A 15,626-nucleotide genomic window follows, 5' to 3' on the forward strand; every position below is an offset into this window, starting at 1 on the left:
AGCACGGTATCGAAGAAATGATTAGCGCGTGTCACGCACACTGCTTATTCTGTGCATGTAGCATATGTTTACATGGCCTTAGCTGCTGGCTTTGCAAAGAACTCCTTATCTTTATTTTACACACATACACACACAAAGTATAGGCGAATCGTACATCGAAAAGTTTCTTTTATTAACGTTTACGACTGTATAGAGCACTGATACAACCGGATTGAAAATATTGCGATATACTTACAGATCCAATAACAGTTAGAAGTATAATGTTGTGAAAGGGGAAATAAGCGTGGATCCTAATCACGTACTACGGACTTTGTTGGGAAGGGTCGGATACTCTGCCCATGAAAATGTTGAGCCCTGAAATCTTATCACGAAGAATGAACACAAACGGCTTGTTCACTACGACCCTGTGTAACACGAGAGAGTAGGACTCAGACATGACGGAGGTTACAGCTGCCGCCCTGCTTCCAGTCTCAGTCACCTGCACAGCCACAAACATTCAGTCTTTACATCATCACCCTTTGACACTTTTAAGAAGAACTTACTAAACAACATCATGGTTTGAGTTATAAATCAGAATCACAATCTCTTTACTGATTCGCCCATAGGCATGTTGCAAAGGGGAGCAGAAGAGGATCATCAAAAGTTCTTTTTAAATATAAGCTTACTACATCTTCTTTTTTGTTGTTTTTGTAAACAGGACAGTGGAACCAATGAATACATAGTCTGGCACTGTCTTTTGAGTAAAAACCTGTGGGACCAGGTATAAAATATTTTAAAAAACCAAAACCATACAGAGGAAATTTTGTTATTAGATATCATTAGAGCTGAGGATGTTGACAAGCCTTTGAAGTTCATTATTCTTCTGGAAATTTTATATATATATACAGATTCCTGAAGGCAAAACCAACAGTGGATATGTTTACAACATTTTAAAGTCACTATATATTGTGGAGCAATATCTGTCATTTACTAATGGCTCACAAATATCACTTTGGATTTAGTTGCTCCCATTTAGCCATGTGACTTCTGAAATAACGGCTTTATTGCCTGCATCATATTAGACGGATTGTAATACTTTTTAAGATGTTACTGTGTATGGTATGTGGCTTGTGTGTGTGTGTGTGTGTGTGTGTGTGTGTGTGTGTGTGTGTGTGTGTAAATACAAACATTTCTAACTATTATTGCATGTGTTGTTAGAAAAGCTATCCCTGTTTGTGTAAGTTACAACTATAGGGTTAGGGACTAACAGCATATGTTTCTATGGTTACCTGCTTCTTTCCTCATAGTGTATGATGAGAGGATGACAGATTTTGTGTAATTGCAAGGGACGTGTTGTTTTCTGTGTCTATGTTGATTCTTGTTGTATATCTCGGTAAACATTGCACTCTATCAGTGATTATCTATGTGATCGTCATCGGCGGTGACCTGAAGTAACATTGCAATTTACTTCTACTAATTCTTATAACATTTGCACCATATCAGTGATTATTTCTAATTCATTCCCCAATTATTAGTTATTACCTCTATGACGGCTTCTTGAAAAACTTTGCTGATTGTAATGGGGCTGCTCGACAGTCGGCGGAAGTTCGCTGTATTGGAGAAGGCAGACCGCAAGCCAATGGCCTGGAGATGTTCATTGAGTGTCCAGCGAGTCCTTAGACGAAATTTTGGCAGAGAAAGATCTGCTTGAACTGTGCCCGGCATGTCGTTCACGATGTTGTTGAGCATCTAGAACCAGAAAAATAACTTGTCTGGAAACACAAACAGAGTTTGTTCTATGAAACACTAGGACAAGCTCAACTTTAAAGCTCAGAGGAAAAGGTACCGAGAAAACTTGAAGTTCATTTATATCTGCTTGTAAAATAAATCTATTACTTATTAATGAGAGTGGCTAAACTATATTATTTAATCTTAATGTATAAGATTCCATACACCTTCTTCTGCCGACGGTTACTTTCGAGGACGTCGGTGAAATTACATTTTTTTTTTTTTTGTCTACACATTATAGGTTATCTACTTATAATTTCATCAGTTATAAAATGCTTTACCTGACCATTCAGGCGTCTCTCCAGGTTCATCAAACCATCCCAGGTGTTGGGTATGACCAAAAAGAGGCTGAATCGGTACCCCGTGTACGACAGTTCAACCACCTGTGCGTTCAATTCCTCGATGTTCTTCAGTCCGATAGGAGCGTTAGGCTGATACATCATAGGAACTTGCACAACAGTTCCCGTCGTCGTGGTAAAGTTGGAGTCACTCGTGTGGTCTCCACTGAACTGGCTTGCCCAAAGTCCCTAGATATTATTGAGACATGTGTGAGATGTGGAGACATGAGATGGGTGAGACAATAATAAATACTTAGAAAATAAACACTTGTAATAAAATATGTTAATGACACTTCTTCAAGGATAGAGGAGATGCAACATGCTGTCTCATTGCTCATCACTCTGTTGTTGCTCTTTAACAGTTTGCAGTCTCCCTGTTTACAACTCTGTCTGACACTGCTCTCACATCCCTACCTAACTTTTCATCACTTTATCGTAACTCTCAAACGATTCTCTTATCACAGTCTAATTTGTTTTCTCGTCGCTCTTCTTATCATCTCATGGTCTCTTTGTCACTAATCTCTAATCTTTCTGATTACTTTTATATTTCTCTCACCACTCTCACGCTTCTTTCTCACCTCTGGTTTTTTTTTTTTGCTGTCTCTATTTTTATTTTAATGTTTTACTCACCACGCTCTCACCACTGTCCAAACAATTTGTTGCTGATCTTTTTCTCTGGTATTAACAAATATTGGAATTTCATATCGAGTCCAATCAGAAAAGAAAGATAGCGGTGTGTTCGCTGAATAATTCAACTAACCTCGAAGAAGACTGCATTGAGAAGCATGAGAATGGTGTCGGACTCTGCGATGTGACCAGGTGGAAGGAGGTTCTGGATCATTCCATCCGTCACTTCCTCCACCCAGGAGTTAATGGCTGCCTCGGGGTCCTGTTCCTCGAAAGGCTTAAGTGCTTCCCCGTAGAGCCTCTGGATGTTCTGTGAGAATCTAGGAGACACAAAACAAAAGAAGAGAGCCTCTGAATGTTCAAGAATACAAAGAGTAAAGACAGAAAACTCAGTTCCCACTCCTCGAAAGGCATCTGAATGTTCTGTGAAAATCTGGAGAACGCAATGACAAGGGTTGGGGAGTCCTCGGGTATTCTGCAATCACCTAGGAGACCAACAAATCGTGCAGAATCTTTTGGTCACGTGACCAAGGTCTTGTCTTAGACCATCTGTCGAAGATGTTGCATCTGAAGTCGACAGAACAAAAATAAAATTCAAAATGAAGGCTTTATGAAATGAGAAAATATTACCCAGGTAACACCGTGATCCGGGACTGGTTGTAGTACACGGCGTTGGCAACACGTAAGGTCAGGTTGGTCACAGGGTCAAGACCAGTCTGAAAGGAGGCAATGGCATTGTGCAGTGTCTGATGAACACCTTGCTGCGGCCCCACGGACAGAACTGTCTGAAATAAGCAGACGATATGACGGACAAAATGATGCATACAATTTTTTTTAATAAAATATTTTTTAAAACTAAAAGATATGGTTATTATTTCCTGTTGGTACCATTAGTTCTCGCTTTGTGATGCCGTCAGCACCTAACAAAGTCATGGTGAGAGCCACGAAGACACTGAAAGGAGAGAAGATGAGGTTGTCCAAGTTCCCGGATGTCAGCTGGCGGTAAAGCGAGGCTCCGAATGACGTCACAGACTGAGAGAGTGAAGATGTTCGGGTCCTGTGTCTACCATCACGAGAGGAAGTCACCTGGCCTTCTATAAACAATAAAAAATATTTATCGACCTCGGTTGATGTAAATACGAACTTTAAGTAAACATTACTAATGACTAAACGTTTGCGTGGGTAAGTATAAAAGTAGATTACATGAGACTGTGACACTGCAGTGGTGTCTCCATACATTAATTAAAGCTGTGACAGAGACATCTTGTGAGGATTTGAAGCATAAACGAAGCATCGTGTACACACCGGAGTGTAGCAGGACACCCAGCAGAAGCACAGCTACCACCACCCTGACCACACCCATGATGGCTGGAGAGAAGAGCTGCAGTCTGATGGAGCCTGTAACACCCTCGCAATATATGTCGGATGCTGACCTTATCTGACGATCGCTGTACCAGTATGCGCCTCGTGGTGCAGGATGATTAGTTACACAAGACATTGCACACGTGGCGAAACTAGTCTCTCGTCCCCTGCCGTGTTCTTGTAAATGAAAATCATCATGTACTTTTGGTGAATGACTTTAAAGAAAGAGCGTGTGTATAAATATTAATGCATGCATGAGTGTGTCCTCTCGCGCGCACATTTTCATGTTTCTTTGGTGCAGTCTTTTATATCTGAGTGAGCGAGTGAGTGAAAGTTGTTTTATGTGAATGTGTGAGTAAGATTGAATAGAATGATAGGGGTCGCTGCAGTTTGCTCAAAGGGTGACCGAGCATTCCCCAGATGCTTTGATTCATAAGGGAACTGACTTCAACTTACTGTCGAGACACTTTAAATGAAGCAGCAACGAGGGCATATCCAATCGGATATCAATGGAGCGTGAAGAAAATGTAGGACAGCATCAGATGTAGGACACCAGCGAGATAAGCAAGCGAAGTGACCGGCTGACATAGAGGAGGTGACAGGCTGCCAGATGGGGGACCTACTTACAGACCCAACCCGTCGACACGACTTAGCCACAGCTGTCTCATTATGTGAGATTATTAATTTGGAGCGTCGGTGTAACCAAATAGTCAAACACTTATATATATTTCATGTCTCATCACGTTAGGGGCTGATAACTCATGTCTGTTCTTTCTCTCCATATATAACACCTATTTACAGGGCTGGCTGCCTGGCAGTGATATAAACTGGTTACTGGCTTGGAGTAAACCATGAACTCGCCACTTCTCTCTCTCTCTCACACACATCATACATCCTGCACCAATAGAGCCAATAACAATGGTGATGTATAAGGTTAGAGGTATAATGTTGTAAAAGGTCAAATAGACGTGGACTCTGACGACCTACTAAAGAAGTTTCTGGGGTGGTCGAAAAGTCTGGCTTTGAAAATGATTTTCCCTGACTGCTTCTCATGAAGTAAGTTTTTGTTTGTACCATGAGTTCTTGGTTTGACCTAGCAGAGTCATGGTGAGGGCCCCAGAGACGCTGATAAGAGTAAAAACAATGTTGTCAAAGTTCCCGGATGTCAGCTTGGGGAAAATGGAGGATCAAATGACGTCACAGACTGAGAAAGTGCATCTTTGGAGGAAATGACCTGGCCACCTAAAAACAACAAAGAAAGTGTGAGCCACGTATCCTTTCTCTGTACTCAGAGACATCGACATGACAAAGATTACAGACAAAGAAAATACAAAAGAGAGAAACAAAGATTGATTACATCTTCTGCTGGTTGAAAAGAGTTGCAATAATAATAATACACATTACAGAGAATTTGAAACGAAGGATAAAAGGAATATTGTGTACGTACCGGCATGTAGTAAGACAGACAGAAGAACAGCCACCACGATGTTGACCACACCCATGATGGCTGGAGTGTCTAGTGTGATGGTGTCTGTAACACCTTTCTAACCAAACTCGTCTGCCATTTGTTGCCACAGGATTTGACTGGTGGTGCAGGATGGCTGGAGTTATATATATAGAGACATGAGCAGCTTAAGCCACCTTAACACGTGGCACAACTGGTTTCTTCTCCTCCCCTTCTCCTCCCCTTCCCCTCCCCTTACCCTCCCTTCCCCTCCCCCTCCCCTCCCCTTCAGCTTCAACAAAAAAACTGGATGTTGCACACGGCACTCGTCATGATGTATGGAAAACAGATAATGAGGACTCAGGTCGGGAGACTACTGGGTGAGCAATGATTACTGGATAAAGAGTAATAAAGGTGTCAGAGGTCATTAAGCATCCCAGGTGGTGATCCTTTATGTTTTCAGTCATTGACACAAGTGGAAGTGTTGTAAATAATTCTGATCTTACCGAAGAACTGATGATAACTTATTGTCGTGTTCTTGGAAATGAGGTATGCAGTAATATTAAGCGTTTTCCCGTCTGACACTATGTGAGAATATATATATAAGGTGCTTTTGATAAATGAAGGTTGAGTGCGCGAAAGAGCGTATATCACTTCTCCCATCATCCTCTTCACTCAGCGCGTGACATCAGCCTCCCATCGCTGTACCTTCGGAGCACTGACATTGGAGGACTCATAGAAGTATATTACCGACCCCGTCACTAAGTTTTATGTATACAACCATAGACTGAGGATGATAGTTGCTTCTAGCAGAATCTCTCTGTGACAGGCTAGTCAGATATTTCCCAGCATCCTTTGCTACGATAGCAAAAAAAAAAAAACTAAGACCCATATAACGAGTGCATTGTGATGTTTTATCAAATGATCTGAGTTTCTGACATTGATAGGGCATGCTATGAATACAGTTTATATATATATATATTTTATCTTTTTACCTTTCTTAAATCAACCAATACCATTGAAGTACCACGCCAAGAAGTCATGATCAACCTTACTGGGTCGGCTGGCCGGGGTTACCGGCATGTCCAGAAGAACGGCCCAGATTTTATCAGTGACATCACTCGATATATTCAGGTGCTTTCTTATTTTGCTGCAGCTTTCTGTCATTCTGTGTCGACTAAAAGAATTTGGGGACGATTCTAACTCGGCAGAGGTTCAGTACCAATCGCTATGGCTGAGCTGAAAATATTCTTTGCAACTAGCTTGCTCGTCTTTCTGGTTGCGGTTGTAGGTAAATATTGACAGTATTTATTGACAGTAAATATTAGTATTCAGTATCGTTGGTAGAGTTGAGCGGTTATATCGGTTTTTATGAGAGGAGACAAAGTGTGTCTGACTATGGACTACAGATGTTTGTTAGTTAGGTTATAGTTTTATGATACCAAGCTGCAATGGTCCTAAGATCGCACACAGGGGAGGATAAGTATTAAAATTTATAGTCCATTAGAAGACTATCCAAATGTCGAAATAGTGTTGATCAGTCTGTGAGATGGACATGTTTGACAGGGGCGACCACCCTCCGTCATCGTCGTGCAACAGCGCTCTCCTTGTCCACGTCGTCCTTCGGAACCTCTCTGTACAAACGCCTGGCATCTGGTAACCATAACAACATCGTCTTCTCCCCACTCAGCGTGTACACAGCCTTGACCATGACCCTGCTGGGGGCAGGTGGCGACACGGAGCGGGAACTGAAGGTACGACAGTCATGTTGCTCGTCAACGGTGCAGAGCTTGTTGGGTAAAAGTATTCAAACACGGGTTAGGAAGTAAGAACACTAAGATTACCCACACACACACCTTCAGCAGGTAAGATATATAAAGTAACGGAACTCCTACAGAAGATACTGTGTCCAAGCTTATGATCCCACATATACACGATTATGGTAGGGAGGGAGTCAAGCTATGCACCAGATGGCGCAGTAGTGAGCCACTTATCTCAGTGACAAAACAGATAACACGGTTAAATAATATAAAGTAAACAATACAGATAAACAACAGATAAGGATCGTAATTTCAACAAGAAACATTACCGTGTACATACTACTTACTTTAAATATTTTTAAAGGCTATCTTCTGACTTCTCACATGTAAACATCCCCAATTTTTGATCGGAGGCGTTTGATATTTGCTACAGAGTAAAGCTTTTTGAAACCATTTTCAAGAAGAATATAGATTGGAAGCTGTATATAACATGTAAAATTATGAAATAAATTAATAAGTAGATAAACATACACAAGAAAGAGCCGTCCGAGCGTAGGGTTTAGTCTGACTTCACACATCCATGCAAGTGAAAGGGGCTTCATGGTTGTTTATTTTGTCCCACAGACAACCCTGGGGGTACACCAGGGACAGGACATCCACGCTGGTATTCATGACCTCATGACCTCCATAACGGCTCGCGACGTCACGTCAAACGTCACAGTGCACATGGCTGACGCCGTGTATTACGACGCACAGCAAGTTCACGTCACGGACAGGCAGGTGGCGCCACGTGGGTGGATGGATGGACAGCGAGAATGAAGGATGAAGAGAATAGTTGTAACAATCAATATTTTATGATCTGAAGGTGGTTATGGCAGTGACATCAGCTCCTCCATGACACAAGAGTTTTTCTGTCGTTTGCTTTGACAGCTACTCTTCCAGGATGAGTCAGTACTACGGGGCGGGGCTGAAGCCGTTCCAGAGACCCAACCCGGAGAAAGCCATCAACACGTGGGTGGAGGAGGTGACAGAGGGCGCCATCACCAACTTCCTGCAGCCTGGCGCCATCACAGCTGATACCGTGCTCATGCTCCTCAACGCCGTGTATTTCGAGGTGAATCCTACCTACCGACCTACCCACCCACCAACCACACACCCTCATTTCAGCTGAAGTCTAGCCAAGCCCACCCAGCCATGAATAAAGACAATATCTCTAATCATTTATACTGATAAAAGTAACAACTGCCTGACATAGGTAAACCATTTTTTCAGTTAACTTCTCCCACTGAACTTAGACTTCACAAAGAACTATTTGCTGTGTTGACAAAATGAAACTTATACTCACTTCTAGGCTTCGTGGCAAACATGTTCGAACCTCATGGTACCCGGAATGCTGGCTTCACCACCCTGTCGGGTGAGGTTAAACAGTGCCGACGATGATTAACGAGGGCCAGTTCTCCCTGAAGGTTCTTTCATCACTGAACGCGCGCGTGCTGGAGCTGCCGTACAAAGGACATCGCTACAGCTTCTTCATCATCCTCCCCATGGCCAAGGATGGCCTCACCCACCTGGAGGGTCTGCTCAACGGTCAGGTCAGTAGTGAAATAAAGTGGGGAACTGAGATGTGCGCATGCGTGTGTTTGAAGGCAGACAGTTGAGCTGACAAACACATTTTGTTAATAATTGGTCTGGAATGTATACTTTCTTTGTGTTCAGTTTTGCGTAGTCGTGTAATAAGTAAATATGACTTATATAGTTGTTTACTTACAGGTAACCTTTGCTTACTTAATACTTTACGGTCATCATGATATAGAGGTGTCGGAAAGTAAATTTTAATTAGGAAAAGTGGGTAGAACTGGAGGTACATAGTGGGCAAAGTCCACTAACCCTGTTTTATTTATTTCTGTTTCTTCTGTTTCGACAGAACTTGGAGGACTCGTTGTCTGTCATGCCACGGGCGAGCCATGTCGAAATTCTTTTGCCTAAGTTTACTCTGCACATGCGTAGTGGGCTGAAATCCCACTTGCAAGCCCTGGGGCTCAAGTCCATGTTTGACTCATCGGCTAATTTCACTGGCATGGCGCGTGCCACTGGGGGCAGACATCTTGTGGTCAGCGATGCGCAGCACGAGGCTGTGATAGAAGTGAGACAAAACAACTTTTAGCTTTCGTCTTTAGAGTTATCTTTCTTGTCGCCCACGTGACCCGACCATCCTGTACAAGGGGTCTGAACGCACTTCATGAAAATGTTTTCAATAAATGTTTTTGTTTTTCACATTTGGGAGTCAGGTATATTCCAGGTGACTCCACAGTTCCCCTTTAAATGTCAGTATTTAATATATAATATATATAAAATGTTCTTGTATGTCACTAACTGTGTCTCGTATTTTCAAACAGGTCACAGAAACAGGTACCAAGGCAGCAGCTGTGACATCAATACAAATAGTTGCAGAGTCAGAACCGACTATGTTCAAAGTCGACCATCCGTGTCTGTTTATTCTCCGAGACAAAACTGATGGAGTAAACCTGTTTATGGGGCGGCTGACAGACCCGTCACAAAGCCACTAGATGTGTGAAACAATCAACAACAACAACTAACAGATGATGAAACTTGGAAACAATGACTTTGATATTTCATCATGTTTTTCTTCCACTGCTCGTTGAAAATATGTGTGCGCGTGCAATACGATGAATGTTGGCATAAAACACAAATTTTCGAAAAAAAAACCAAAGTTATCCGAAGGCATGTTATGGGATACAGGTAACTGTCCAACTAATATTCAGATTACAATGAAATTGCAGTTAATACAACAAATTAAAGTGGAGCACAACATCGACCCCACAGACTGTAAACACAGTTTATCTCCCAGAGAGAGATAAAGGAGAGAAGCTGTACATAAGAGAACGTACATAAAAATTATGACATTGAATGCAGAAAAGAAATAAAAGGAATATTTATGTCGAGACAGCTGGTTTGCTCCCATGGTCACAGAGACAATCCTAATAGTCACAACGTGACCAGGGAAGAAAACAAATAAGGGAGATAAAATCCGAAAAAAATAAAATTAAGTAAAATTATGTTTCACTATAGTTTGTACAATATAGTTTGAGTAAACATCCTGGGTGTCAGTGACATTAATGTCCAGCCTGTATCGGAGGTGAAAATTCCACCCGACAGGAATGTGAGGCTGCCAGAGAAGAAAGTTCCTCTCTTGTATGAGCGACATCAGAGTCACGTCCCTTGCTTTGTAACTCAGAAAGTGTAAACATTAGACTTCAATGAAGCAGACATTTCAACACGAACATCTCATAAAAAACTTATCAGGCCGAGCTGCATATCTCCCAGGGTTAAAAAGTTTGTCTAGAATTAAATCTTATCAGTGACATCAGTCAGTCAGGTGGGTTCTGCTCCATCGTCTCCCTTGTCGAATACAAGAACTTGGAAACTGCTTCCGTTCGGCAAATTTGTGGAGCAAATCGCCATGATGGACATAAGAGTGTTTGTTGTGGTTGGATTATTCATCTGCCATCAACAGGCTGTAGGTGAGTAGATGGAATAGGAAAGGGTGGATTATTTTGGAGGAATACCAATCCCTGCACGTACCAAGCCAATGGTTGACCACTTCCAGTGTGATATCAGCTGTTGATACAAATACCGTTCGTCGGCCATGTCGGCTCATACACAATAAATAAATAAATGAATAAAAGATCGTAGACATTGCTGTGTTCAGGCCTACAAGTGTCGATTACTATTCTTTCATGGATTTCCAAAGGATGAGCAAATAAGAAACTTTGGATGGTAAAAACTAGTTTAGGTTTATTAGTTTATTTGTATATGTGAAAGCATGGCTGTCTGTGTGCAGACCCTGGGAGAAAGAAAGGTTGCCAAACCCTTGGTTTAGTCAAATAGAATCAGGCAGGTAGGGCGGCTGGTGCTCTTTCCTCCCCGGATGCCTACTCGATGTGATGCATATTCCCATGTTGTTAATATTGACAGCACAAAAACCCAGGTTATTGAAAGACATTGTGAATGGACGCCATGTCCGACTTCAGGCAGCAATCTAACTCCATCTTGATCCGGTAAACATCTGCTACCATGCAGTGCCCTCCAGTTCATCTCTTTGACATGTCTTATTGTTGTTCCTTACCTTGTTTGATTCTTAGTGCTATAGCTTTAAATTAATATCTTTATCCCTCCGACTCTTATTATTATTCCGAATACCTTCCTGGGTGACAGCTGTTGCTGACGTTTCTTGCTTGTCCACCGTAAATTTGTTATTAATATTGTTATTATATTTTATTGACGGATTTCTTCTTCTAGAACATATGATGGCTTCAGTTTTCTCATCGTTCAGTTGAAGTTTGTTTGTTACCATCCGGTCTTTGACTTCATTGACTTCTATGGGGCTGGTAGAAGAGTGAGACTCCTGGTTGATCAGGTCTTCTTCCCTTGAATACTTGACAATCAAAAAACATAGGACATAGTCAAAAAATTTCAGAATGTTGAGATAAACTATTCATGGTTTCTAAACAGCGGAGCTGTCAGTGAAGGGTGAACTCTGTGATCACAATCTCACCTGCCTCCTGAGGACTCGGCATGTTTACCGTTGACTATAGTTCTAGCGAAATAATGATGTCTATGCAGAACCTTGGAAACTACATTCATCTGAACGAAATATTGGGCACAGGTCGCAAGTTTCGACCGGACGACATCTGTGCCTCAATCATGTTAACAATGTCTGAACCAGAAACCTCGAGCCATGTGGCATACTCTTCTCATAACTAATTACCAAATGGGGGCAGGAATACTTTTCTCGCACCTTATTACGAAAATACTGATTGTGATGAGACAGAGGAAGGCAGGATGCTATTGTTAACACATTGTGGCAAAGCTACAGCTTGACCAAGCAAGGTAAACTAATTTTCCAGTAAATAATTTTCCGTGGCCGCGAATGATGTTATAAATATAAAAATGAGCTTATGGAGGAAAAGAAAATAAAAGTTCACCACTTCAGGCATACGAGATTACAATTCACTTGTGAATAGTTGACTGTGCTCTAATGGGTTACAATCTGAAAGTAGACAGAAAGTGTTCCTTCCCATTAAAAGCAGCTAGTAGAATATGCAAACTCTGTCTCTCATGCAACATGCGGTTGCTCACTTGCGTGTAACATATGTACCCGTATGTAGGTCCAGAGCTGGTAACTTTCTGTTTCACAGTCATAGTCTTGCGGAGCTTAAACGAGTATTTACAGGAATGAGTAATAAAAATAGACTATTTTCAGAATATAGCACTGATGTTGAAATATGTGTGTGTAAAATGCAAAGATTTTGCCAGGGGAGACCAGCCTCCGTCATCGCCGTGCAACCGTTCTCTCGTTGTCCACGTCGTCCTTTGGAACCTCTCTGTACAAGCGTTTGGCATCTGGTAGCCATGACAACATTATCTTCTCCCCCTTCAGTGTATACACGGCCTTGACAATGACCCTTTTGGGCGCAGGTGGCGACACTGAGCGGCAGCTTAAGGTAAGACTGTTGTAGTCAGTTTGGTGAGCTGCGCCGTGTTATGCACGTGTTTGTATGTGTTCTTTCTATTTTTCTTTTTTTGTCTATAGACGGCGTTGGGAGTGCAGGAAGGACAGAACATCCACGCTGGAATTCATAACCTTCTGACCTCCATCACAGGTCACGACGCCGCTTCAAATGTGACACTGCGCGTGGCTGACGCCGTGTATTACGACGCACAGCAAGTTCACGTCACAGACAGGCAGGTGGCGCCACGTTGGTGGATGGATGAACGGATGTAGAGAGTTAAGGATGAGCAGCATCTCTCATCTTCTTTTACACCAATCAATGTCTCTGCACTTGTAGGTATTTTATTTGTATATGAACATAAATCTTTTATTTTTCTTGAAGCTTTGCTTCCAACATGAGTCAGTACTACGGGGAGGGACTGAAGCCCTTCCAGAGACCAAACCCAGAGCAGGCCATCAACACGTGGGTGGAGGAGGTGACAGAGGGCGCCATCACCAACTTCCTGCAGCCTGGCGCCATCACAGCTGATACCGTACTCATGCTCCTCAACGCCGTATTTTTTGAGGTGAGAACCAACCAACCAACCAACCAACCAACGAACCAACGAACCAACGAACCAACCAACCAACCAACCAACCAACCAACCAACCAACCAACCAACCAACCAACCAACCAACCAACCAACCAACCAACCAACCAACCAACCAACCAACCAACCAACCAACCCAACCAACACAACCAACAACAAAGAATGGTACCTTTCGTGGGCATGCAAGTAAAGTAAGCATTGTGTTTATCTCCAGGCCTCGTGGCAAACAATGTTTGAGCCTACGTCCAGCCGCCATATTGGCTTCACCACGCTCTCAGGTGCGATTAAGCAGGTGTCCACGATGTACAAGGAAGGCAGGTTCTCTGTGAAGAACGTCCCGGAGCTGGACGCGCGCGTGCTGGAACTGCCCTACAGGGGAGGACACTACAGCTTCTTCATCCTCCTTCCCATGACCAAGAATGGTCTCCCCCGCCTGGAGGGCTTGCTGAACGGTCAAGTTAGTAGATTGTGGTGATAAAAAATTATGTAATTATGTTTATGTCATATATGAACATGTCCAAGAGGTACTTTTAAATGCGTGTACCAGAATCCAATTTTTATATCTTGCTGTTATCTAATACCTGTATTTATTTATTTATTTATTTATTTATTTTGCTTGTCGACAGAGTGTAGAAAACGTTGTAAGGGTCATGCCCTCTCCTACGGATCTTGCTGTTTTCTTGCCCAAGTTCACAATGCGCGTGCGTAAGGGGTTAAAGGAACCCCTACAAGCCCTGGGGCTCAAGAACATGTTCGACACGACGGCCAACTTCACTGCCATGGCGCGTGCCACAGGGGGGAGGAATATTCTGGTCAGCGATGTACAGCACGAGGCCATGATAGAGGTATAGAGAGGTCCAGCTTTTGACACACGAGATAGTCCTTTTCAAGCATCCACGGACAGGCTCATGCATTCGATTTTGCATAAATACATAATCCTGTGCATGCACACTCAAAGACTACTATTACTGTCATTACTAATGTGACAATAATAATAATAAATTTTGCGCTAAGACAATGTCAACAAAGAAGACGAAAATTAAGTTATTTTTAGAGGCAATAAACCAGGAATACAAAAATCTTTGTGAAATTTTTTTGTTGTTTGCTGTGTTTTTTTTTTTTTTTTTTTTTTTTTTTTTTTTTGCTTTTTTTTTGCACCCTACAGTTGTAAATTTTTCTCCTGTCCCTGAATGTCCTGAAGTGTCACACAATACTTGACCTCATGTCCATTCAGGTCACAGAGAGCGGTACCAAGGCAGCAGCCGTGACATCAGTGGGTTTCCAGGCGGAATCAGTCCCACAGACATTCCGGGTGGACCACCCGTTTATCTTCATACTCCGGGACAAAGTTGATGGCCTTAACCTGTTCATGGGGCGTCTTGCTGATCCAACACAAGGTGGACAGTAGGTGAAGCAGCCACCGAGATATCGTGACAGGTAATTTACCTGTGAACAGTGCAGGTGCTTTTGAGCTGGTGTGAACAGTGTCAGCTGGGAGCTGTGGAATATTACTACTACTGTTATGATTCAATCGGAGGTCATTGTGTGATGGTCAGGTTAGTGAGTCACCAATAACTTTATCTGTTATTTAGCCGTACAACCCTTTCTAGTCCTCTACACACCTTCATGTCTTTCGAAAAAATTCTGTATGTGTAAATGCACGTATGTGTGCATGAATGCATGGACCGAGAGATAAATGTAATATAATTAAAAAAGAAACAGATACACCTTGTCTTATCTTATTATTTATAGGTAATGTAAATCATTTTAAATGAGAGAGAGAGAGAAAATGACTCATGATTCATCCCAAGACTCGCACCTGAGATAGTCTACTGACAAGGTGGGACGAAAGGTAAGGCCCGGAATGAAGCACGTACCTGAAACACACAGGCATATTCAAGGTACACTCATTTAAAACACATTTGACTCCAGCCTCCACCCCGACCAAATTTAATCTAAGCAAAGATAATTGCCCGTATGAAAATAAACATCAAAATTCTCCAGCACTTCAAAGGTCTCCAGCATTTCTGTCGATGGCAAACTTGAGAAGAATCGATCCCTGTCATATGTGAACATGGCGTCTCTAAGATTTTGATGTTTAAATTGTGAATATTTTATACAAGATTTAATCATTTCTTTCTATCTTAATTTTCAAAGACGAATACACTGAAATTTTATTTCATTGTCTGAATCCAATTTTTGAGA

At 42.2% G+C, this 15,626-nt stretch overlaps 3 protein-coding genes across 3 annotated transcripts; 2 read left to right on the forward strand and 1 right to left on the reverse strand.

Moving 5' to 3' along the window:
• Nucleotides 1–163: 163 nt before the first annotated feature.
• LOC112555739 (leukocyte elastase inhibitor-like) lies at nt 164–4,260 on the reverse strand. Its single transcript, XM_025224234.1, has 7 exons — nt 4,038–4,260; nt 3,621–3,826; nt 3,363–3,517; nt 2,866–3,052; nt 2,049–2,294; nt 1,522–1,728; nt 164–478 (listed from the first exon to the last, which is right to left on the reverse strand). Exons 1-7 carry the CDS (start codon nt 4,228–4,230, stop codon nt 302–304), a joined length of 1,371 nt encoding a protein of 456 aa, XP_025080019.1. The 5' UTR covers nt 4,231–4,260; the 3' UTR covers nt 164–301.
• A 2,508-nt stretch (nt 4,261–6,768) lies between these two features.
• On the forward strand, nt 6,769–9,865 carry LOC112555530 (serpin B6-like). Its single transcript, XM_025223964.1, has 7 exons — nt 6,769–6,829; nt 7,105–7,292; nt 7,923–8,074; nt 8,229–8,412; nt 8,765–8,890; nt 9,223–9,441; nt 9,695–9,865. Exons 1-7 carry the CDS (start codon nt 6,769–6,771, stop codon nt 9,863–9,865), a joined length of 1,101 nt encoding a protein of 366 aa, XP_025079749.1.
• LOC112555744 (leukocyte elastase inhibitor-like) lies at nt 8,749–15,347 on the forward strand. The gene is made up of 9 exons (XM_025224242.1): nt 8,749–8,890; nt 9,223–9,441; nt 9,695–10,840; nt 12,636–12,823; nt 12,913–13,064; nt 13,214–13,397; nt 13,636–13,878; nt 14,048–14,266; nt 14,656–15,347. Exons 3-9 carry the CDS (start codon nt 10,780–10,782, stop codon nt 14,827–14,829), a joined length of 1,221 nt encoding a protein of 406 aa, XP_025080027.1. The 5' UTR covers nt 8,749–8,890; nt 9,223–9,441; nt 9,695–10,779; the 3' UTR covers nt 14,830–15,347.
• Nucleotides 15,348–15,626: the final 279 nt, after the last annotated feature.

The sequence above is a fragment of the Pomacea canaliculata genome, linkage group LG14 (genome assembly GCF_003073045.1).
Source record: "Pomacea canaliculata isolate SZHN2017 linkage group LG14, ASM307304v1, whole genome shotgun sequence".
In the NCBI taxonomy this organism is placed as follows: domain Eukaryota; kingdom Metazoa; phylum Mollusca; class Gastropoda; order Architaenioglossa; family Ampullariidae; genus Pomacea; species Pomacea canaliculata.